The 21,511-nt window shown below is 58.9% G+C and overlaps 1 protein-coding gene across 5 annotated transcripts in view; it reads left to right on the top strand.

Annotated features, from left to right (window-relative positions):
* NOS3 (nitric oxide synthase 3) overlaps window positions 1–21,511 on the top strand; it is a 25,583-nt gene continuing 4,072 nt past the window's right edge. Inside the window, exons 1-23 of one of the 5 annotated variants that reach the window (XM_081533386.1) lie at window positions 9–81; window positions 844–1,221; window positions 4,850–4,952; window positions 6,384–6,626; window positions 7,908–8,025; window positions 8,309–8,457; window positions 8,710–8,872; window positions 10,194–10,285; window positions 10,375–10,516; window positions 10,834–10,973; window positions 11,064–11,238; window positions 11,927–12,028; window positions 12,557–12,751; window positions 12,881–12,954; window positions 13,131–13,275; window positions 13,524–13,628; window positions 16,537–16,604; window positions 17,038–17,154; window positions 17,262–17,436; window positions 19,761–19,893; window positions 20,040–20,118; window positions 20,317–20,504; window positions 21,307–21,479. In XM_081533386.1, coding sequence (XP_081389512.1) covers window positions 4,861–4,952; window positions 6,384–6,626; window positions 7,908–8,025; window positions 8,309–8,457; window positions 8,710–8,872; window positions 10,194–10,285; window positions 10,375–10,516; window positions 10,834–10,973; window positions 11,064–11,238; window positions 11,927–12,028; window positions 12,557–12,751; window positions 12,881–12,954; window positions 13,131–13,275; window positions 13,524–13,628; window positions 16,537–16,604; window positions 17,038–17,154; window positions 17,262–17,436; window positions 19,761–19,893; window positions 20,040–20,118; window positions 20,317–20,504; window positions 21,307–21,479 — 2,868 coding nt within the window. In that variant the 5' untranslated portion in view covers window positions 9–81; window positions 844–1,221; window positions 4,850–4,860. Of the gene's footprint in view, window positions 1,222–4,849; window positions 4,953–6,383; window positions 6,627–7,877; window positions 8,026–8,308; window positions 8,584–8,709; window positions 8,873–10,193; window positions 10,286–10,374; window positions 10,517–10,833; window positions 10,974–11,063; window positions 11,239–11,926; window positions 12,029–12,556; window positions 12,752–12,880; window positions 12,955–13,130; window positions 13,276–13,523; window positions 13,629–16,536; window positions 16,605–17,037; window positions 17,155–17,261; window positions 17,437–19,760; window positions 19,894–20,039; window positions 20,119–20,316; window positions 20,505–21,306; window positions 21,480–21,511 lie in introns of those variants that run through there. The other 4 variants (XM_081533388.1, XM_081533389.1, XM_081533387.1 and 1 more) reach the window with 4 other exon arrangements.

Genomic DNA, 21,511 nt, shown 5'->3' on the forward strand with positions numbered 1-21,511 from the left:
AGAGACTCAGAACCACATCAGCAACCACACCAGGAAACTGGGCCAGCCAGAGGGATTGAAGGAGAGAGGAGGAGAGAGGAAGTGGGTAGAGGCTGTCAGGCTGATCCCCGACAACTATGGCTTCTACGTAGGGCCCCCCATGGCCTGACATAGGGGACCCCATGGTCGTCCATCAGGAAACCTCAGCCTGACCCTAAAAACACCTAATTTTCACTCGGGATCTCGGGAACAAAGGGCATTTTCTAGTCCCCAGGGATGTGAAAACATTCGTTTCCACCCTGATGTTCTTGGTCCACGTTAGCTTTGGAAGGGGCAGGGACCAGAATAGAAGGCAGGGAAAGGAGTGAGCCCCGGGTCACACTGCCTACGGGCATGTGCATACGCAGACACACATACACACGTACATATACACACGTACATATATACACACATCATATACACACACATTCGTACACAACCACACATCCTCCTACTTACATGTACACACACAGGCAGAGAATCCACTGTGGCTGAGAAGGAAGAGTCTAAACTTCAAGGAGAATCAAGGAGACACCAGGTTTTCCTCAGGAAGTTAGTACTGTCTCCCCAGGAGATCCAAACCTGGGGAGGGTTGGAGGAGTGGGGGGTCTTCTAAGAGGACCCTTGCTCCTCCATGGGTGGACTGGTCACAGAGTCATCATCAGGGGCTTCAGGTTTATGCAGAAGAACTACTCCAGGATCCCAGAGAGCTAGTGTGGACCCACCACCCCGGCCAGGCACACGCCACAGTCCCCAGCGCATCCTGGGTCTCCCTGGGGTCTAAGGATCTGAGCTCAGGCCTTTGTGGCCATCTCTTCTCTCCAGCTCTCTGCTGCCTCCATGTGGCATCCTCAGGAAGGGCTCAGGCTGCTAGACGGCTGCCCTGGTGCCCGCCAGGAGCCCCTTGCGGACAGCCAGCATCTTCCAGGGCCTGAGCAACACCCCACACCCTGCCCATAGCCCCCACTCCCACCCCAAAGTGACTCATTTGAAAAGACCCTGATACTGGGAAAGATCGAAGGCGGGAGGCGAAGGGGACGACAGAGAATGAGATGGTTGGATGGCATCACCGACTCAATGGACCTGAGTTTGAGTAAATTCTGGGAGTTGGTGATGGACAGGGAGGCCTGACCACCCCCAAAGACCCAGCCTTCTGCCTTGCAGTCGGGAAGCTCGGCCAACCTCTCTGCTCCCAAGCCCAAGGTGAGTTACATCCTGAGGGTCACCCCCCCCACAGACTCCCCGGTTGGGGGGGGTCACCCGCTTCCAGCCTCCCTCCCCTCCTTTCCCCTCGGCTCCCCACCCAGGCTTGCCAGCAGGCGGGAAGGAAGCTGCTCATAGCAGGGAGGGTGGGGCACTTCCAGCTCACACTGAACAACCCCGGGTTGAGCTATAAAGAGCCAGGGCCTTCCGCTCCACCCCTGGCCAGCGCCAGCACCCACCGCCATCCCGCAGCCCTGACACACGCCCCCACCCCCAGCCAGGGCCTTCCCTTCCCCAAGGTCAGGGCATCTAGCCGCCAGCCCCGCAGGGCTTCCTGCTCTGAGGGGGAAGGCAGGAGTAAGGTGGGTCGCCTTCTGAGGGAGCAGGGGACACCAAGGGCCTGGCTTACTCACCCATCAAAGGGTCTCTCACCCTTATGGATCAGGACTGATGGGGCTGGGGGCTGGCGGCTGGCCTCCCCAGGGCCAGGAAACACAGCCACTGTCAGGGCTGGGGATCCCAAACTGATCCTCTCCAAAGTCCATTCCTGCTCAAAATCCCAAGTAAGTTAAGAGAGCCAGTGAGAATTTGCTGTATATGACTCGGGGAACTCAAACAGGGGCTCTGTAACAACCTAGAGGGGTGTGATGGGGAGGGAGATGGGCGGGAGGTTCAAAAGGGAGGGGAGGAGACTGATTCATGTTGATGTATGGCTTACTCCTTGGAAGGAAAGTGAGGACCAACCTAGACAGCATATTAAAAAGCAGAGACATCACTTTGTCAACAAAGTCGGTCTAGTCAAGGCTATGGTTTCTCCAGTGGTCACGTATGGATGTGAGAGTTGGACTATAAAAAAAGCTGAGCACTGAAGAATTGATGCTTTTGAACTGTGGTGTTGGAGAAGACTCTTGAGAGTCCCTTGGACTGCAAGGAGATCCAGCCAGTCCATCCTAAAGGAGATCAGTCCTATGTGTTCACTGGAAGGACTGATGTTGAAGCTGAAACTCCAATACTTTGGCCCCCTGATGGCCAAACTGACTCATTTGAAAAGACCCTGATGCTGGGAAAGACTGAAGGTGGGAGGTGAAGGGGACAATAGAGGATGATGGTTGCATGACATCACCAACTCAATGGACATGAGTTTGAGTAAACTGCGGGAGTTGGTGATGGACAGTGAGGCCTGGCGTGCTGCAGTCCATGGGGTTGCAAATAGTCAGACACGACTGAGCGACTGAACTGAACTGAACTGATGGCTGATTCATGTTGATACATATTGCTGATTCATGTTGATATTTGGCAGAAAACAACAAAATTCTGTAAAGCAATTATCCTTCAATTAAAAATTTTTTTTTGAAAAATGAAAATTCTTGGAAATTCCTTGGCAGTCTGGTGGTTAGGACTCTGCGTTTCCACTGCAGGGGGACCAGGTTCAATCCCTGGTCAGGGAACAAAGATTCTGAAAGCCATGCAGTACAGCTAAGAAAATATAAGTTAAAATTCTCTCCCATCAATGGAAACTTCAACTCTGCAGATTTTGTAATTTTTGTTTTTTCAGCAATTGCTCTTTTTTTTTTTTTTTTGGCCATGCAGCATGTGGGATCTTGGTTTCCGGGACCAGGGATCGAACCCACATCTCTTGCAGTGGAAGGGCTGAACCTTAACCACTTGACCGCCAGAGAAACCCAGCAACTACTCTTTAAAATGCAATTGCTAACCTAGATGGTGGAATTGGGGGGAGGACGAGGGGGAGGGGATGTGTGTATGGTGGTGGTTTAGTCACTGAGTCGTGTCGGACTCTTGCGACCCCATTGACTGTATCCCAGCAGATTCCTCTGTCCATGGAATTCTCCAGGCAAGAAAACTGGAGTGGGTTGCCATTTCCTCCTCCAGTGGATCTTCCTGATCCAGGGCATTGGCAGGAGGTCTCCTCCTTTGCAGGCAGATTCTTTACCAACTGAGTCACACGGGAAGCTGGATATGTGTATACATAGAGCTTATTCACTTCACTGTATGGCAGAAACTAACACAACATTATAAAGCAATTACATCCCAACTTAAAAAAAATGCAGTTGCTAAGAAGAGTTATCAGCCACTTAGACGCCTAAGACTTAATGCCTACTAGGGATGGCTGGTAAAGATCAAGGCAGGGCCTGGGGAGGGATGGGAATGACCCCAGCCCAGAGGTGGAAGGGTCAAACCATCAAGCATGCCAGAGTCCCTTGATGGGAGCTAGGACGCGCGGGGCAGTGCTGGCCAAAACTCGAGGAAATGCAGCCAAACAGAAACTCCCCTGTGGTAAAGCCTCACCTCTGACTTTCTCTAGCTCTACTTTTTCTCTGTCTCTCTTCCTAAAACCCCTGCCAGGCTCGCTCTGCCCAGACCAATTCAGGGCCCCCTGGTCCCCACCGTCCATGCAGCGGCACTCCACTGTCCCCAGCCTCTCTGGCCAGAGAAGGCCCCCTCTTGGCACCATCACCTTCCCCAGTCCAACCCACTCCTTCTGCCCACCGAGACCCAAGAGCCTCAGCCAACTTCCTGCTCAGCGGCCCCTCTCCAACTGCCTCAAGAACATAGCTGCCGGCACATGTAGCTGCGCAAGCCAATATCCACAAAGCACCTACTTGGTGCAGAAGACACAGGCCTGGCAGGACCCCAGAAGAGCAGCGCTTGCCCTATTTTTCCAGAGCTCGAAAGTTCATTTGGAAGAGAAATCTGACACAGAGCAAGCTGCCCGGGAACCGCCCCTGGGAGGAACCAGGGCAACAGATATTCCCAAGGCCTGGGAAGCCTAGAAAAGGGGGCTAGAGGAAGCAAGGAGACGCACCGGGGCCGTGTGTTGGTCGCGTCCTCCAGGAAGCACACCCAGAAAGAACTGGAAGCAAAGGGATTCACACCTGCCAAAGATAACGGGGATGCAAGGGACAGGATGCAGGTCTGACATCTGTCAAAGGAGAGAGGAGGGAGGATTGGATGGGAACGGCCTCGAACCACAGCGAGGCCCAGTGGGCAGCAGTGCTGAACCCGCGGACCTCGGGGGCCCAGGGATCATATGAAGCCCTGCAGGAGCAGGTGGTCTTGGGTTGGGTGCTGGGCAGTCTCAGGTCATCACACCTGCACTTCCTGCTGCAGGTCCTCCCTGGGCAGGATGCCTCCGGGGCAGCACGGCTGGGCCACGAGGAAGGAAAAGAAAGATCTTCTTTAGTCGGAGGGCTAAGGGAAAAGGGGAGAGGGTGGCATAAGCAAGGGCCCGGGGGCAGGAGGACACAAGGACTGTTTGGAAATCTGTGTGGAAGCCCGTTTGTCTAGAACAGAGGGTTGTGAGTGGCACATGAGGGGAATCGAGGCCCGGGGCCAGTGTGTTGACCTTGGGTTGAAGGCTTCAGGGAGGGACAAAGTGTGAGGTCAGCCCTGACTTTAAGATGGATCTGGCGGCTGTGTGGAGCGCAGATGGGAGGGGAGACCTCGAGGTCAGGAGTCCACAGGGAAGGGCTGTGGTCAGGGCTGCAGGCAAGAGGTTGTAATGACTTCAGCATCTGCAGCTTGTTGCTGCTTTGTCCCTGGGGAGGCCAGTCACAGCTGTTAGCTGGAATCTGGAAAAAGGAGCCATTCTCAGTCATGTGCATTGTAGGTGGTGGCTACATGGGAGCCAGAAATGGGGTCCATCAGCTTCTGCCGTGGTGGGGAGAATGTCTGAGAGGTAGGGGCCTGGACCCCATCTCCTGCCTCCAGAGGTGAGTGGGGTGGAGCCTCGGATTCCAGGGCCAGCGGGGGGCGGGGTGGGGGGCACAGGCCAAGATGAACACAGGCCTCATACTTCTGAATCTCACCTGCCCCCTGGCCGACGGAGGGGCAGCAAAGCTTTCTGGGAGCCCAGGAGGTCAGGCTTGTCCGGGCATACAAGGCCCCCCTCACCCTCCTCCCTACAGACCGGCAGACCCCACCTTCTTGGTGTGACCCCAGAGCTTGCAGCACAGCCCGTTCCTTCCCGTTGGTCCGCCTGCTCGCCCCCCACCCAGGCCCGCACCCATCATATCTTCCACTGCTTTTCGAAGGAGCTCAGCCAACACAAATCTACATGTTTGTTTGTCTGCCTGTCTGCCTCTCCCGGTCTCTGCCCATCCCAGTCGCTCTACTTCTGTTTCTTCCTCGCAGTTTCTCCTGGTCTGCATGGTCTCAGACCCACAAGGCTGGAACCCCTGTAGATGCTGAAGCCCCAGCTTATGGCCCTTCTCCAGCCCCTAGATGGCTTAGAACTACAAACCCCAGCATGCGCTACGGCTTGTGGTGCCTGAGGAGTGCCTGAGTACACCACCTGCATTCTGGGAATTGTAGTTTCCCTCACCCCGCACGCTTGCCAGGGCTCCACGATCTCCCCTGTGGGCAGTCCCTGCCTCAGCCCTGACCGCTGGGTCTATCTGCTGACCTATCCCCCACCCCCACCCCCTGGGAAAGCATGCGTCACTGGATGACAGGGTAGGGGGTGGAGGCCCTGGATCGCAGCTTCCTGCCCTTTTGTGTCCCCCAACTTGAGTCACAAGGGGCAGCAGGCGGGGGGGGGCAGGGGTTCCAGGAAATGGGGGCCGGGAGGGAATGGGATACCCTAATGCCAGACCCAAGGACAAAGGGTCAGTGCCCCCTTGCTGGGCCTGTATCCCCAGGAACCCAAAAGTACTCAACAATAGGAGTCCAGGAGTGTTTAGCTGTTGGGAAGGTGGTCAAGCAAAGCCCTGGGGTGACCCTAGCGGTCCCTGTGGTCACTGAGAGCAAGGGACTCGTCGTCACCTGCTGCGGTCACAGTGCCCATCTTCTGCCTGTCACCTCGGGGCGAGACCAGCAAGGGTGAGGTGGAAGGCCTCTCCTCCGGTCAGACACCGCCAAAGGGTTCTTTCGGGCGCTCTGGTTAGCCCATCCCGCCGTCCCACCGCACCTTGCACACAGTCCCTGCACTCCGACCCCAGGGCTCTGCCAGACACCTGGGTTCCCCCTTATCACCCTCCTTCTCAGAGCGGAACCCAGGCGTCTGGCCCTCCACCCTCTGGGCCTGTGGGCGGGTGTGGAGCCGAGGCTCTGGAGCCTCCCAGCCAGGCTAGTTCCTGTCCCATTGTGTGTGTGGGCCGGGGCGGGGCGAGGGCCCCCTCCTATCGCCCCCTCCCCTTCCTAAGGAAAAGGCCCGAGGCTCTGCTGGGAGCCACAGAGCAGACAGAGGCCTCCTGCCCCAGGGACATGGGCAACTTGAAGAGCGTGGGCCAGGAGCCTGGGCCCCCCTGCGGCCTGGGGCTGGGGCTGGGCCTCGGGCTGTGCGGCAAGCAGGGCCCGGCCTCCCCGGCACCTGAGCCCAGCCGGGCCCCAGCACCTGAGCCCAGCCGGGCCCCGGCACCCACCACCCGCCACGTGCTGGACCACAGGTGAGGGCCGCAGAGGCTAGGGGACAGGTGGTGGGCTGGGGGGCGCAGCCATTGAGGCCTGCAGACTGGGCTGGGAAGGGTTGGAGCCTGCAGCCCACTCCGGAGGGCCAAAGGCTCTCGGTGTGGACAGGGCGAGATCGCCAAGAAAGCTCAGACCAGAGAAACCCGAATCAGGGCTGGCAAGCAGCAGGTGGAAGCTGGGGGCGAGGGTGCCAGCGTAGCAGGTGCGCATAGCCAGGGTTTGAGGACTGCTCGGCTGCCAAGAGCTGTGTGACTTGAAACAGCTTACTTAACCTCTCTGAACCTCCGTTTGTATCAAATATGGACAGAGCGGTCCTTTACCCCCACGGGGTTGTTGTGAGTTGCTAGTTGACAGCAAGACTTCAAACAGACAGCCGTGACAATTTAATGGGAATGGAAAGGAACTGGGGAGAGATGGGGTGAGGGACTGAGGCCATGGGGGAGAGACGAAGAGCCTCGAGAAGAACTGAGAGCACAGGGCAGCTAGGTCCCCTTTCCCCTGCTCCAGACCCCTCATCCCACTGGCCATCAACCCCAAAACTCAGCCTGTAGCCCCGGCCCCCAGCAGGGCCACCCCGCTCCCCCCACCCCTCTCCAGGGCAGAGGTCCCTGGGGAGAAGAAGGACCAGGTGGGGTGCCAGGCCAGGCAGGCGGCTCTGCGGGGAAGGGCTAGGGGCCGGGGCCCAGAGCACCCCGAGGCCCTCCCTTCCTCCCCGAGGCTGGGCCGGCGGCTCTGGGAGGAAGTGATAAGGCCGGTTAGGCTTCCCTTCACACACACACACCGGCCACTGTCAGGAGGGGTGTGAGCTGGAGGGAAATCTGAGCCAGGAGTCCCTGCCGGGGCTTCCTCAGGCTCATCCCCGTCCGGGTCAGCAAGAGCTCATGTCAACCTCGGGGAGGATGTCCAGAGGAGGCCGCGGGGACCAGGACCAGCCTTGTGCCAGGGCCTCGGGATCCCAGTGCTGCAGCCCTTGGCGGCTCCGGGTCTGGCCGAGCATCCAGGGCGGGTGTGAGGCGGGCCTGGTTATAGAAGTGGCCGTTTGGCCCCTGGAAGATCCTGAGGTCCTCTGAGCCTCAGATCTCTCATCTGTACCCCCGGGGCGGGGGGGTGGGGGGCGATACCACCTGAGGCCTGAGGCTGTGAAGAAAGGTGAGAAAGCCCGTGGCAGGCAAGCAATGAGTCGTGGGGCTCTTGACACGGCCGGAGAGGTCTCTGGGACACTCCCCAAGGGCCCCACGCTTCTCTCTCTCGTGACCCAGCCCAGCTCCCAACAGCCCCACGCTGACCCGGCCTCCGGAGGGGCCCAAGTTCCCTCGCGTGAAGAACTGGGAGCTGGGGAGCATCACCTACGACACTCTGTGCGTGCAGTCCCAGCAGGTAAGGCCTGGAGCCCCGCCCGCATCCCAGGTCAGGGTCCAGAGGGCTGAGGCCCCCACCCGGGAGGAACTGGCGGGGCTGAGGGACACGCCGGGGGGACTTTGTTCACTCGCATGCCACCCTAACCCAGCCCAACCTCCCAGCTGTTTCCTAGTCTTAGCCGGGAGCCCCAGCCCCCAGCCCTCTCTGGGCCCCAGACTCTACCTCCAGGCCCCAGCCCCGTACCCCCCAACCCCCCCAGCCCTGATCTGGTCCTGACCTTGGTTCTGCTCTACCGACCCAGGATGGGCCCTGCACCCCCAGACGCTGCCTGGGCTCCCTGGTGTTCCCCCGGAAACTGCAGACCCGGCCCTCCCAGGGACCTCCGCCCGCTGAGCAGCTGCTGAGCCAGGCCAGGGACTTCATCAACCAGTACTACAGCTCCATCAAGAGGCGAGAGACACTCCCCTGAGCCCCTCCGCCCCTCCTTGTCCTACGGCTCAGGTCCTGCTGAGACGGAGAAGCTGGTGACACTTCCCTCGGGGCCACTCCCATTCCCCCCCATCCTGATACCACACGGTACGGGGTGGGGGGGGCCTGAGCTCAAAACCCACCAACACCGCGCCCCTCCAAAAAAAACGCTCACCAAGCCTGGGTGGTCCTCCCCTGCCAACGACTTCCTCCCGCTCCCCTCTTCCTCCCTAGGAGCGGCTCCCAGGCTCACGAGGAGCGGCTTCAGGAGGTGGAGGCCGAGGTGGCATCCACGGGCACCTACCACCTCCGAGAGAGCGAGCTGGTGTTCGGGGCCAAGCAGGCCTGGCGCAACGCGCCCCGCTGCGTGGGCCGCATCCAGTGGGGGAAGCTGCAGGTGTGGCTGGCCGGCAAGCACCCAGTGTGGGGGCCAGGGGACACGAAAGAGAAAAAAGAGGGGTGTGACAAGCTCCCGAGGCTTTCCGGGGCAGGGGGGTGGGGGTGGTCCCAGCAGCGAGGACACCCTGCCCGATCCCCCTAGAAACTTGTATCCCAGGAGAGCCCTCAGCCCAGGAGCCAACAGCTGGTTGTTAAGAGCCACAGCAGTGCCCTGGCTGGGTGGGGAGAAACAGTCAGGTGGACAGATGGATGCACTGAGTGGGTGAGGACAGCTGAGCAGTGATCCCTGGGGCAGTGGGGGTTTGGGGGGTATTGTCAGAGCAACAGGTCCAGTCTTCCAGAAAAGGCCCCCACTTGCCCAGCCCAGCCTCCTCACGCCAAACACTGCTCCCTCCCAGCATCCCCCAGAGCCTCTGGCCCACACCCTCCTCCACAAGCCCGCCACATGACTCACAGCCAGCCTGCCTGTGCCCGGCACTATGACCCACAGGGGAGCTGGGTCTGTGACCTTGGCTTCCTTAGTGGTAACTGGACACCAGAGAATTTGGAAGGGAGCCACGTGCCCCGTAAATCCCAAAGGAGTCCCGAATAAAATCAGAACGGTCCTGTCTGACGCTGGCACGACCCTTGAAGTTGGTCGAAGCTCCAGCTCAGCTCTGAATCCGGCAGAGATTCTGTATTTGACCCACTCTTGACCCCAGGCCTGCCGCTGTCACCAATACGAGTCCCCTCCTCCCTGAAGCAGGAATCAGACCTCCCAGCCTCTGGGGCTTCCACCCCACCAGAGAGGATGGCTCCTCCTAGCGTCAGAATGCCAGGATGGATAGGATCCCTAGAGGCCACCTACTGCAGCCACCCCCCTTCCCGTCATCTGTGAGCCCAAGGAGGGTCAGAAGATGGGCCAGGCTCACCCGCGTTTGCTTGAGCACCGTGAGAAACTGGGAACTTGCCACCCACACCCCGGGTGGCCTCCTGGTCCCTCGGTGGCCTTTCCCCAGTGATCAGTTTGGCAGTCACTGGGTCCCTCCTCTGTACCAGGGACCAAGTCAGCCTATAGGGATGGGGAGACACTCACCAGCATAAGGAACAGGCCAGGCTATCCCAGGCGTGTAGGGTGCAGGACAGGAAGGATCAGTGCGGGGCCAAAGGGTCAGGGAGGCTGCCCGGAGAAGAAAGAGCCATAGTTCACAGCTTTCAGTACCGCCAGCCTTCAAGGGCTGTGGCAAGGTCGTCAGTCCCTGCCCCACTTCCCTCCCTTCTCCTGGGGCTGCTACTCAAGACCTGCACCTCCCTCCTGTCTCCCTGCTTGGCCGGCTCAGGTATTCGATGCCCGGGACTGCAGCTCAGCACAGGAGATGTTCACCTACATCTGCAACCACATCAAGTATGCCACCAACCGCGGCAACCTTCGGTGAGTGCCCCCAACCCGGCTCGAGACCCCACCCTGCCCCAGCGCGGGCCGTGGACCCAGGCCCTGACCAGCTCTCATCCCCGTGTCAGCTCGGCCATCACAGTGTTCCCGCAGCGCACCCCGGGCCGCGGAGACTTCCGAATCTGGAACAGCCAGCTGGTGCGCTATGCAGGCTACAGACAGCAGGACGGCTCTGTGCGCGGGGACCCGGCCAACGTGGAGATCACGGAGGTGGGCACGGGGAGGCAGAGAAGGGGGGACCTGGAGAATGGGGGGCCCGGCCAATGTGGAGGTCATGGAGGTGGGCAGAGGGAGGCAGAGAAGGGGGGACCTGGAGAATGGGGGACCCGGCCAACGTGGAGATCACGGAGGTGGGCACGGGGAGGCGGAGAAGGGGAAAGCCAACCAGTGAGGGCTCTGGGAGGAGGCAAAAGGGTCCAGTGGAAGAGCGGTCAGCGTAGCAGGGGGAGGGGATCTCACTGAGACAATGGAGGAAGGGAGCCCGAGGCTGGGCCCCTGAGACCCCGCTCCTGGCCCGCTCCCCGCAGCTCTGCATCCAGCATGGCTGGACCCCCGGAAACGGCCGCTTTGATGTGCTGCCCCTGCTGCTCCAGGCCCCAGACGAGGCTCCGGAGCTCTTTGTTCTGCCCCCCGAGTTGGTCCTTGAAGTGCCCCTGGAGCACCCCACGTGAGCACAGAGGGGCTGGGGCAGGTGGAGGGGGGATGGCCAGGTGGGTAAGGCTCCGCAGAGGCTGATCCCACGCCCTGACACCAACAGACTGGAGTGGTTCGCGGCCCTGGGCCTGCGCTGGTATGCCCTCCCGGCCGTGTCCAACATGCTGCTGGAAATCGGGGGTCTGGAGTTCCCTGCAGCCCCCTTCAGCGGCTGGTACATGAGCACGGAGATCGGCACGCGGAACCTGTGTGACCCTCACCGCTACAACATCCTGGAGGTGAGGACCAGTGAGGCTTGGGGGGGGCGGTATGTACAGGATGTCAGCAACAGGGAGAAATCTGAACAAGCCAGGTCCAGCCTGCCTCCTGAACTAGAACCGAAGGTGGAGCAAAGTGGGTGCCTACGTGTGGAGATGTAGTTATTTTTTTGGGAATGGGGGCTGGAGCTTTCATCGGTTTCTCAAAACATGTGTGTATGTGTGTCCTACGTCACTCAGTCGTGTCTGATTCTTGCAACCCCATAGACTGTAGCCTGCCAGGCTCCTCTGTCCATGGGATTCTCCAGGCAAGAATATTGGAGTGGGTAGCCATTCCCTTCTCCAGGGTATCTTCCTGATCCAGGGAAGGAACCCGCATCTCTTATGTCTCCTGCATTGACAGGCAGGTTCTTTACCGCTAGTGCCACCTAGGAGGCTCTCTCGAAGGATATTTTGACTCAGAACATGTTACAACCCATTTTAGAGATGAGAAATCCATGGGCCGACAAGTCGCTGGTGCCAGGGTCCCTTTCGGCCCTGAGGTGCCTGTGCAGGCAGGAACGTGATCAGCCCCCAGTGAAGCAGGTGGGCCCCCAGATGGCCACTCACCCACTCCCACCTCCACCCCTCATGAGTTAGAGACACAGATGTTCTCTGCCCGCCCTCCCCCACCCCCATCCTGACTGACCCCGGGCACCCCTGCTCCTAGGATGTGGCCGTCTGCATGGACTTGGACACCCGGACCACCTCGTCCCTGTGGAAGGACAAGGCAGCTGTGGAAATCAACCTGGCTGTGTTGCACAGCTATCAGGTGCACAGGCCCCGACGGGCCAGGAGTGCGAGGGATCGGGGCTGGAAGAGAGGGAGGCACTTAGAAAGCGGGCAGGGGTCGGAGTTACAGGCTCTGAGCGCCTAGGCCGGTGGTCCCAGCATGGAAACCCAGCTGATTGGCACATACCCAGTAATTGTGGTCCCCGGCGGCCTTCCGGGCTTTGCACTTTAGGGGACCCACTGGATTCTGGAAACTCTAATTCTAGGATCGATTGCATGCTGAGCATTATAATTTAAGGCAACTAGGGTTTGCTGAGTACTTCTGCAGGGTCTCGAGAGCTTCGACTATCTTGATGTGTGGGGTGGGGACAAGGTGGGCACACAGACATCGCAGATCAGAGCCGCTGCTTCAGCTGCTGACTTGGTAGCAGGACCATGTGCGCCCCAGGCAGGCAGGGGGTGACACTGGCTTGGGAAGACCGTGCGTGTTAGGTTTGGGGTGAGTGACGGAAGTGCAGGTCTGTGGGCTGGGTCTCAGCCCGGCCCCCCCTTCCCTCCCTTACCCCAGCTCGCCAAGGTGACCATCGTGGACCACCACGCCGCCACAGTGTCCTTCATGAAGCACCTGGAGAATGAGCAGAAAGCCAGGGGGGGCTGCCCCGCCGACTGGGCCTGGATCGTGCCCCCCATCTCGGGCAGCCTCACGCCCGTCTTCCACCAGGAGATGGTCAACTATGTCCTGTCCCCTGCCTTCCGCTACCAGGTGCCTGCCCCCACCCCACTGACTCCTGCCTACTCCACCAGCTCTAACGGAGCAGCCGCCAGGGGCCTCCAACCTCCCTTTCTTCTCTCCTCTCCCCCCTCACTCCCGCCCCTCCTCATCCCCCTGCAGCCAGACCCCTGGAAGGGGAGCACAGCCAAGGGCGCCGGCATCACCAGGAAGAAGACCTTTAAGGAAGTGGCCAAGTAGGTGCCTCCCCCTGCCAGGTGGGGGGCTGCCCTTCCCCCACACCCCTGGGGACCGCCTCCCCCCATTGGTGGTGTGGGCACACCGCCCCTACAAACCCACTGAGACCCTGCTCGCACGGGGAGGCCCCTGGCTCTGTGCGCCTGGGACCCCCTCACCCCCTCCTCACCCACAGCGCAGTGAAGATCTCTGCCTCACTCATGGGCACGCTGATGGCCAAGCGAGTGAAGGCGACCATCCTGTATGCCTCCGAGACCGGCCGGGCGCAGAGCTACGCTCAGCAGCTGGGAAGGCTCTTCCGGAAGGCCTTCGACCCGAGGGTAGGGCTGAGCCCAGCGGGCAAGGGTCTGAAAAGAAGTGGTGGGTCGGGGTGGTGGGTCTTGGCCCTATCCTCATTCACACGCTGGAGGAAGAGGGTCACAGACAGGGCCCACGAGGAGCCTGGGACCCTCAGGGACTCAGGGGTCAAGTGAGGGCCTGAGTCTCGCCCTGCCAGGAGGACTAGAGTGAAACAGACCGGGGCAGCAGGCCCGGGTCCCCAGGACGTCCGTCTTCTCCCTGCCCGCAGGTCCTGTGCATGGATGAGTATGACGTGGTGTCCCTGGAGCACGAGACACTGGTGCTGGTGGTGACCAGCACCTTTGGGAATGGCGATCCCCCAGAGAATGGAGAGGTGAGGCCTGCCAGGGAAGGGGGCACCTGGGAATAAGGGAGACTCAAAACTGAGGGCGGCTGGGCAGGACCCTGAGTCCGAGTCACTTCCGCTATCACAGCAAGCGTTTCACACTTGGAAGGCACTTCCTGACTGGTCAGGCATTGACAGATGGGAAAGACCGCAGCTAAAGTGAGATCTCAGCTTTTTGTCTTTTCTTCCTTTCTTAACAAAAGAAAAGACCACTGCTCAGATGCTAACAGAAATTAGGTAACCTCACTTTCTGAACAGATCCTGAAAGAAACCAACTAGTGTCCCATCGGCTGGCCGGATACCTGACTGTTAACCCTTATCTTCCCTGCTTCCCGGTCGCGGGCCGCCCCCAGCTGCATTCATTTCCGGAGCTCTTGTCTGCTTCTGCTTTTAGATGCCTTCTTCGCACTGACACCTCAAGGCCCCTAGAGCAGGATGCCCACCGAGGGCTTCTCCCCCACCACGCTGCCCCTTCAGTCCTGCGTCCGACCTCCCTCCTAAAGAAAAACACACTCACCAGCTGTTTCTAGGATGACGGTCATGTTTGCATCCACCCACAATCCTATCAAGACAGAGAACATTCATTCCCAGCACTTAGAAAGGCCCCTAGAGCAGGATGCCCACCGAGGGCTTCTCCCCCACCACGCTGCCCCTTCAGTCCTGCGTCCGACCTCCCTTCTAAAGAAAAACACACTCACCAGCTGTCTCTAGGATGACAGTCATGTTTGCATCCGTGCGACCCACAATCCTATTGAGACAGAGAACATTCTCAGCACTTAGAAAGGCCCCTAGTCAACTCCTTGAGTCAATCCGCTTCCCAGCCTCCCCACCAAAGGCGACCCCCGTCCCGATTCCTGCCACCTGCATTAGAAGGTCACAGAAGAGGGGCGCGGTGTCTGGCTTCTTTCACCCACCCTACTTTGGAGGCTCATCTCGCTGTTGGACGATTCCGTGGTTCATTCCTGTCTGCCTCAGGGGCGTGAACAGTTTATTTCTCTGCTCCCCTGCTGACGGACACCTGGGCTGTTTTCCAGCGCTTGGCTATTGTGGATAAAGCTGTTATGAACAGTTTTGTACAAGGCTTTTGTGGCCTTATGTTTTCATTTCTCTTGGATAAATGCCTAGGAGTGGAACTGTTGGGTCACTGGGTAGACACATATCTAACTTTGAAACTGCCCAATGACCAAACTGATTTGAACTGCACCCTTAAATTCCATGCATTTCAATGTATGTACATTTTTACCTCAAATTATTTTTTTAATGGAGGAAACTTAGGAATTTGCTCCACAGAAAATGGCATATATTTACTAATGACATGAACAAGAATATTAAAAGCAGCACTCCTCATGGTATCCCCACACTGGAAACAATTCAAATAACTCTCAACTATAGATGGGAAAAATTCATCGTGGTCTATTCAAATGCGATGCATCAATGAGGGCGAACAAATTACAACCACACACAACAAAACAGATAAATCTCAAATGTCACGTATGAGTGAGAAAGAAGCCAGACACGAAAGAATCAGACCATCAGACTCACTTTGTACCAAGTTTAGAAACCGGGAAAACACATCTCTGGTGTTTCAATCAGAAGGGCGGGTGGTGACCCCAGGGCGGGAGGTGGGGGAGTACCTGGGGTCGGGGGTCGGCTCACCCGAAGGTGACTTTTAGGACGCTGGTGACGTTTCTTGATGGGATGCTGACTACACAGGTAGGTTCAGTTTGTGAAAAGCTATATAGCTGGGCATTTATAACATGGGTGCTTTTCCGTGGGTACATTATACTTCAAGAAAATGTTCGGTTCAGGATGAGGAACACATGTACACCCATTTTGAAAAAAAAAAGAAAATGTTTAGGAAATAAAGTAGCACATGCTAATTGCGGTGAACTTGCAGACCCACCACCTAAATGCATCTGCAGTGAATCCCGGATGTTATGGCCTTGCCGCAGTTTGTTTTTTCCTGTGCAAAGGTTGACACGTGTAGTTCTAAGCTGTTTCCGTGGCAGCACATGATAACGGCTCAGCTTTCTAGAAGGTGTTAGCGCCGCTAGTGATTAGGACAACGCAGGGAGACTGAGAGCTGTTTTCCACCTATCAAATTGGCTGAAATGTTATGGCGCGGTCACCTCCAGAGTGGACAGGATCCTGAAGGATGATTTGATGACCCACCGAGTTTTCAAATCCTCGCTCAGCAAGTCCATGTCCAAGGACTACCCTCTTGAAATATGCGAAGGAGGAAACGGGCACATATGAGTGTTTGAGCATTATTTGTAGACCATCCAGATGTCCCTGTCAGAAGGAGGTCTCATACATAATGGTACCAACAAATGATGGGATGCTGTGTCGTCATTTAAAAGACTGAGGTCAGTGTTGGTGTGTGGACATGAAGGACACCCATGATAGGTTATTGACAAAAAGCAGGTAAGAATAATATGGCCCCATTTTCACTTAAAAGGAAAACTAGGGACTTCCCTGGCAGTCCAGTGGTTAGGACACGGTGCCATCACCTTGGGGGACCCTAGGTTCAACCCCTGGTCAAGGAATTAAGATCCTGAAAACTGCGTGGCATGGCCAAATAAGTAAATAAACTATAAATACAGATATATATTAAGCACAATGAAAAAGAGGCTAGAAAGTGTAACAGCTGTCCATGGTACACCTGCTCTGATGGATGAGACTGGAGGGAAGGGAAGGGTAGGGTTTCTATTTTATTACTTGACATGCTTCTGTAATGTTTTCCAAAAGCCCATACCTCTTTTTTGAAATGTTCAAAACAAATTAAAAATTAAAATTGTAACTAATAATAACAGGGACCACTCCAGTGCAGTATGAGCTTCTGTACAGTCTGAAATATAACAAAACTAATCATGATACCAACACTTGCCCTCCCCAGAGTTTCGCAGCTGCCCTGATGGAGATGTCGGGGCCCTACAACAGCTCCCCAAGGCCCGAACAGCACAAGTGAGTGGGGGCGGGGGGGGGCGAGGGGAGGGGACGGGGAGAAGGAGGGGGGAGGGGAGAGGGAGGCATTTGGAGACTTAAAAGGAAAGGGGGTCTACAGAGTCCCCTCTCTGGGCCGCAAGTCAGCCTCCCAACAAGCTGGAGGACAGCTGAGCACAGGACTGAGCCCCCCCTCCGCAGCCTCAGGACACCCTCTTCCTTGTGATGAGCCCACTTTCAGTCCCGGGGCCTCTGAGGGGCCCGTCTACTGCAGAGAGAGGAGGGCAGGCGGGGCCTAGGGCTCAGGGACCCCTGGACACAGACCCTCAGCCACAAAGCCAAGCCACCCCCCCCCCAGCACCACCAAGGCAGAGCCCCTGAAGCTGCCCCGGCGGCGTTCAGGCCCTGACGGGTCTCCTCCCCTGTGACACCCTTGTCCCCTCGTCTCCTGCAGGAGCTACAAGATCCGCTTCAACAGCGTCTCCTGCTCAGACCCGCTGGTGTCCTCCTGGCGGCGGAAGAGAAAGGAGTCCAGCAACACAGACAGTGCGGGGGCGCTGGGGACTCTCAGGTCCGGGGGGCCTCAGCGAGGGGAGCTCTGCTGGGGGGGGGCGGCAAGCTGCCTGGGCACCCGGGGCAAGGACAAGGGGGCTGCCCTGACGGCTCCCGGTACCCCAGGTTCTGTGTGTTCGGACTGGGCTCCCGGGCGTACCCCCACTTCTGCGCCTTCGCGCGAGCGGTGGACACCCGGCTGGAAGAGCTGGGAGGGGAGCGGCTGCTGCAGCTGGGCCAGGGCGATGAACTCTGCGGCCAGGAGGAGGCCTTCCGTGGTTGGGCAAAGGCGGCTTTCCAGGTGAGCCCCCCCACTCCCGCCACCCCTCCAACTCCAATGCTGACTCCTTCCATCCGCCCCCAGACTTGCCACACGGAAGAAGCCAGGGCCTCACTGACGCCCTGACCCTTTGGGAACTCCGGCCCCTTCCTGCTTCTCCAAAATCCACCCTCATATTTTGCCCCACCGCACAGCCAGCCCTTCTGGCTGAGTCCTGAGTAGTAGCGATGGACGACATGCCCCTGATGGTGCCTGAAGCAGCAGCCAGGGCCCCAGCAGGCAGGCGGGCACCTCGGGCAGGCACAGAGGCACACAGGTTGCTCCCTCTCCGGGTGGGTGCAGGGGAAGGGGTGCAGGGCAGGATGAAGGGAAAAGGGAAGACAGACGCAAGGGCTGAAGCTGAGAAACTACAGGAAGTCAGGGGCCAGACAGGCTTGGGGTGGTGCCTGGGCCGGAGGGGGTTCCTGGGCTTGGGGAGGACAAGGCGGGACTTTCTCAGCCTGGGCTTCCTCCAGAGCAGCCCTGCCTGGTCTGGGGTCTACACCTGGAGTTGAACAGGGCTCCTTCTCCTAGTCCTGACAGGGCTCAGGGCATTGCTGGCCCCACCAGGGTTCCCAAGGTTGAGCTCAGCAGGCCTGGACTGATGGCCAGGAGGAGGACTCCCCAGGAGGAGGGGTGGGGAGGGCTGGCCAGCACAGATGGAGGCTTTGCTGGGGAGAAGAGTGTTAGTCGCTCATCGTGTCTAACTCTGCAACCCCATGGACTGCAGCCCGCCAGGCTCCTCTGTCCATGGGAGTCTCCAGGCAAGAATACAGGAGTGGGTAGCCATTCCCTTCTCCAGGGGAATCTTCCCAACCCAGGGATGGAACCCGGTCTCCTGCATTGCATCTCTCTACCATCTGAGCCACCAGGGAAGCCCTTGCTGGGGAGAAGAGGGAATGGAAAACAGGAGTAAAGAATCCAGACAAAGGGAAGCGACAGGAAGCTGGATGCGCGAGAAGAGAAGCGGGGAACAGGCATGAGGCTGGCGGACACAGCGCTTAGAAACGCAAGGCGGCCGCCGGGAGGAGCATCCAGACAGAAGCAGGAAGGCTCTGAGCTGACCAGGGAGGGAGCAGAGGAGGGTAGGAAGGAAGGGAGGGGGCCAAGGAAGGAAGGAAGAGATATAAGACTTTACACACACAAAAGAAAGATTAACAGGACTGGCAGTATGGGTGGGAGGAGAGGCGGCAGCCAATCCCGGATGAGCCATAGGTTTCACGCTAAGGGACTGGCTAAGCAGTTTGCCAGGCTTGCGCCTGAGCAGAAACAAATAGAATACACACCCTCCCAGGGGTCCTGCCCCAGGCGCCCCCCCACCCCCGCAGCCCCTGGTGTGCGGTGCAGACCAGCTGGAGACCCCTCCCATTCTGCGCCCACTCCAGGAGCACTTAAGGGCTTTACCTAAGCTTCTTATTTCATCTTCAGCAGACTCTAAGGAGGTGTGTAAAGACTGGGAAAGGCTTGCAAGCTGTTAGTCTAGGAATCCCTGGGCTTCCCTGGTGGCTCAGACGCTAAAGTGTCTGCCTGCAAAGCAGGAGACCTGGGTTCGATCCTTGGGTCAGGGAGATCCCCTGGAGAAGGAAATGGCAACCCACTCCAGTATCCTTGCCTGGAAAATCCAATGGACAGAGGAGCATGGGAGGCTCCAGTCCATGGAGTTGCAAAGGGTCAGACAGGACTGAGCGACTTCACTTTCTTTCACTTTCAGTCTAGGAATCAGACCTCGGGTCTGAACGCACAGACACCTTTGCTGATAGCTACTTACTGTGTGCAAGGAGTTCTGTGCCCCTTGCAACATGAGATTAACACCCATCAGGTTAACTACCGAGTGAGCGTGACACGCTGCTGCTGCTAAGTCACTTCAGTCGTGTCTGACTCTGTGCGACCCCATAGATGGCAGCCCACCAGGCTCCCCCGTCCCTGCGATTCTCCAGGCAAGAACACTGGAGTGGGTTGCCATTTCCTTCTCCAACGCATGAAAGAGAAAAGTGAAAGTGAAGTCGCTCAGTCGTGTCCGACTCTTAGCAACCTCATGGACTGCAGCTCCTCCGTCCATGGGATTTTCCAGGCAAGGGTACTGGAGTCGGGTGCCACTGCCTTCTCTGGGGCGTGACACAAATACGTGCAAAAGAGTAGCCAGCACAGCAGCAACAAGTGGGCTGAAGGACAAGGTGCCATCAGCCTCCGTTTCAGGGAGGTCACGAGGAGGACCCAACGGGCCCTTCATCAGCCCCTCTGAGCTCCCGGCTGCTCGGGCCTCCCTGGTGGCTGGGGGTCCTCAACCCTCACCTCCTCACCCCCAGGCCTCCTGCGAGACGTTCTGCGTCGGGGAGGAGGCCAAGGCCGCCGCCCAGGACATCTTCAGCCCCAAACGGAGCTGGAAACGCCAGAGGTACCGGTTGAGTGCCCAGGCCGAGGGTCTCCAGCTGCTGCCAGGTGGGGCCCGACATCACGCTGACCCTGCTGGCCCTCTGGGTTCCAGGGGGCCCGGGACCCACTGACTCAGGGGCCAGGCCTGGGTCCCTGGCTCGGGTTCAGTCTCATCTGTTCCCCTCCCTGCCACCCTCCGCCCCACCCCTCAGGCCTGATCCACGTGCACAGACGTAAGATGTTTCAGGCCACAGTCCTCTCGGTGGAAAACCTGCAAAGCAGCAAGTCCACGTGAGGAGGGCATCTCCCTACCCCCACCCGCCCACCCCCGCTTCCCCAGACCCCAGCACCACCCACCCCCACCTGCCCACCCCTCCTTCGCCAGACCCTGGCACCCCTCCACTCCCCACCCCCACCTGCCCACCCCTGCTTCCCCAGACCCCCCCTCGCCCCTCGCCCTCCTGTAACTTCCACCCCTCCCCACCCCAGCCGGGCCACCATCCTGGTGCGCCTGGACACTGCAGGCCAGGAGGGGCTGCAGTACCAGCCGGGCGACCACATAGGCATCTGCCCGCCCAACCGGCCGGGCCTCGTGGAGGCGCTGCTGAGCCGCGTGGAGGACCCACCGCCGCCCACCGAGTCTGTGGCTGTGGAGCAGCTGGAGAAGGGCAGCCCAGGTGAGGGGCCGTCTGTGCGGGGGTGGGGGGGGCTGGTGGCCAGCGAGGGCCACTCCATCCCTCTGGCCCCAGCGTCCCCTCGGGGTCAGGACCCAACGGAAGGCTGCTGTGGCCTCGCCTGCTGCATGGATCGCGGCTCCTTTCTCAGAGCCCACCCCCAGAGCCCCCACAAAAGGCCACCCCTCCCTCTGGGCCCGTCCCCATCCCCAGCAGTCTAACCTGCTCTGTAGCTGGCACCAGGTCTGCTTTCTGCTGCCCCCGGGGCTGGAGTTACAATAAGATGAGTGGGGGAGAGGCAAGGGCCCAGACCAACCCAATCCAGCAGGGGCCCTCGAACACACACACACACACACACACACACACACACACACACACACACACACACACACACACACACACACACACACACACACACACACACACACACACACACACACACACACACACACACACACACACACACACACACACACACACACACACACACACACACACACACACACACACACACACACACACACACACACACACACACACACACACACACACACACACACACACACACACACACACACACACACACACACACACACACACACACACACACACACACACACACACACACACACACGGGCTGCCCAGACAAGCCCACCACCGCTGTCCCAGGGCCCCTCCTATGACACCATAAGGTGTGGTCAGTCCCCATGTCCTCCCCCGAGAAGCAGCTGTCGCCCCGGACAAGGTGGTCCCAGCGTGGCCCCGTCCTCTGAGCGCCTCCTCGTGCCCCCCTCCCCACCCCCAGGCGGCCCTCCTCCCAGCTGGGTGCGGGACCCACGGCTGCCCCCGTGCACGCTGCGCCAGGCTCTCACCTTCTTCCTGGACATCACCTCCCCGCCCAGCCCCCAGCTTCTCCGACTGCTCAGCACCCTGGCCGAAGAATCCAGTGAGCAGCAGGAGCTCGAGACACTCAGTCAGGTCAGGAGCCCCCCACACCCCACTCCACTCCG

Source organism: Giraffa tippelskirchi, chromosome 10 (assembly GCF_054371585.1).
Source record: "Giraffa tippelskirchi isolate mGirTip1 chromosome 10, T2T-mGirTip1v1.2.pri, whole genome shotgun sequence".
Taxonomy (NCBI): Eukaryota; Metazoa; Chordata; class Mammalia; order Artiodactyla; family Giraffidae; genus Giraffa; species Giraffa tippelskirchi.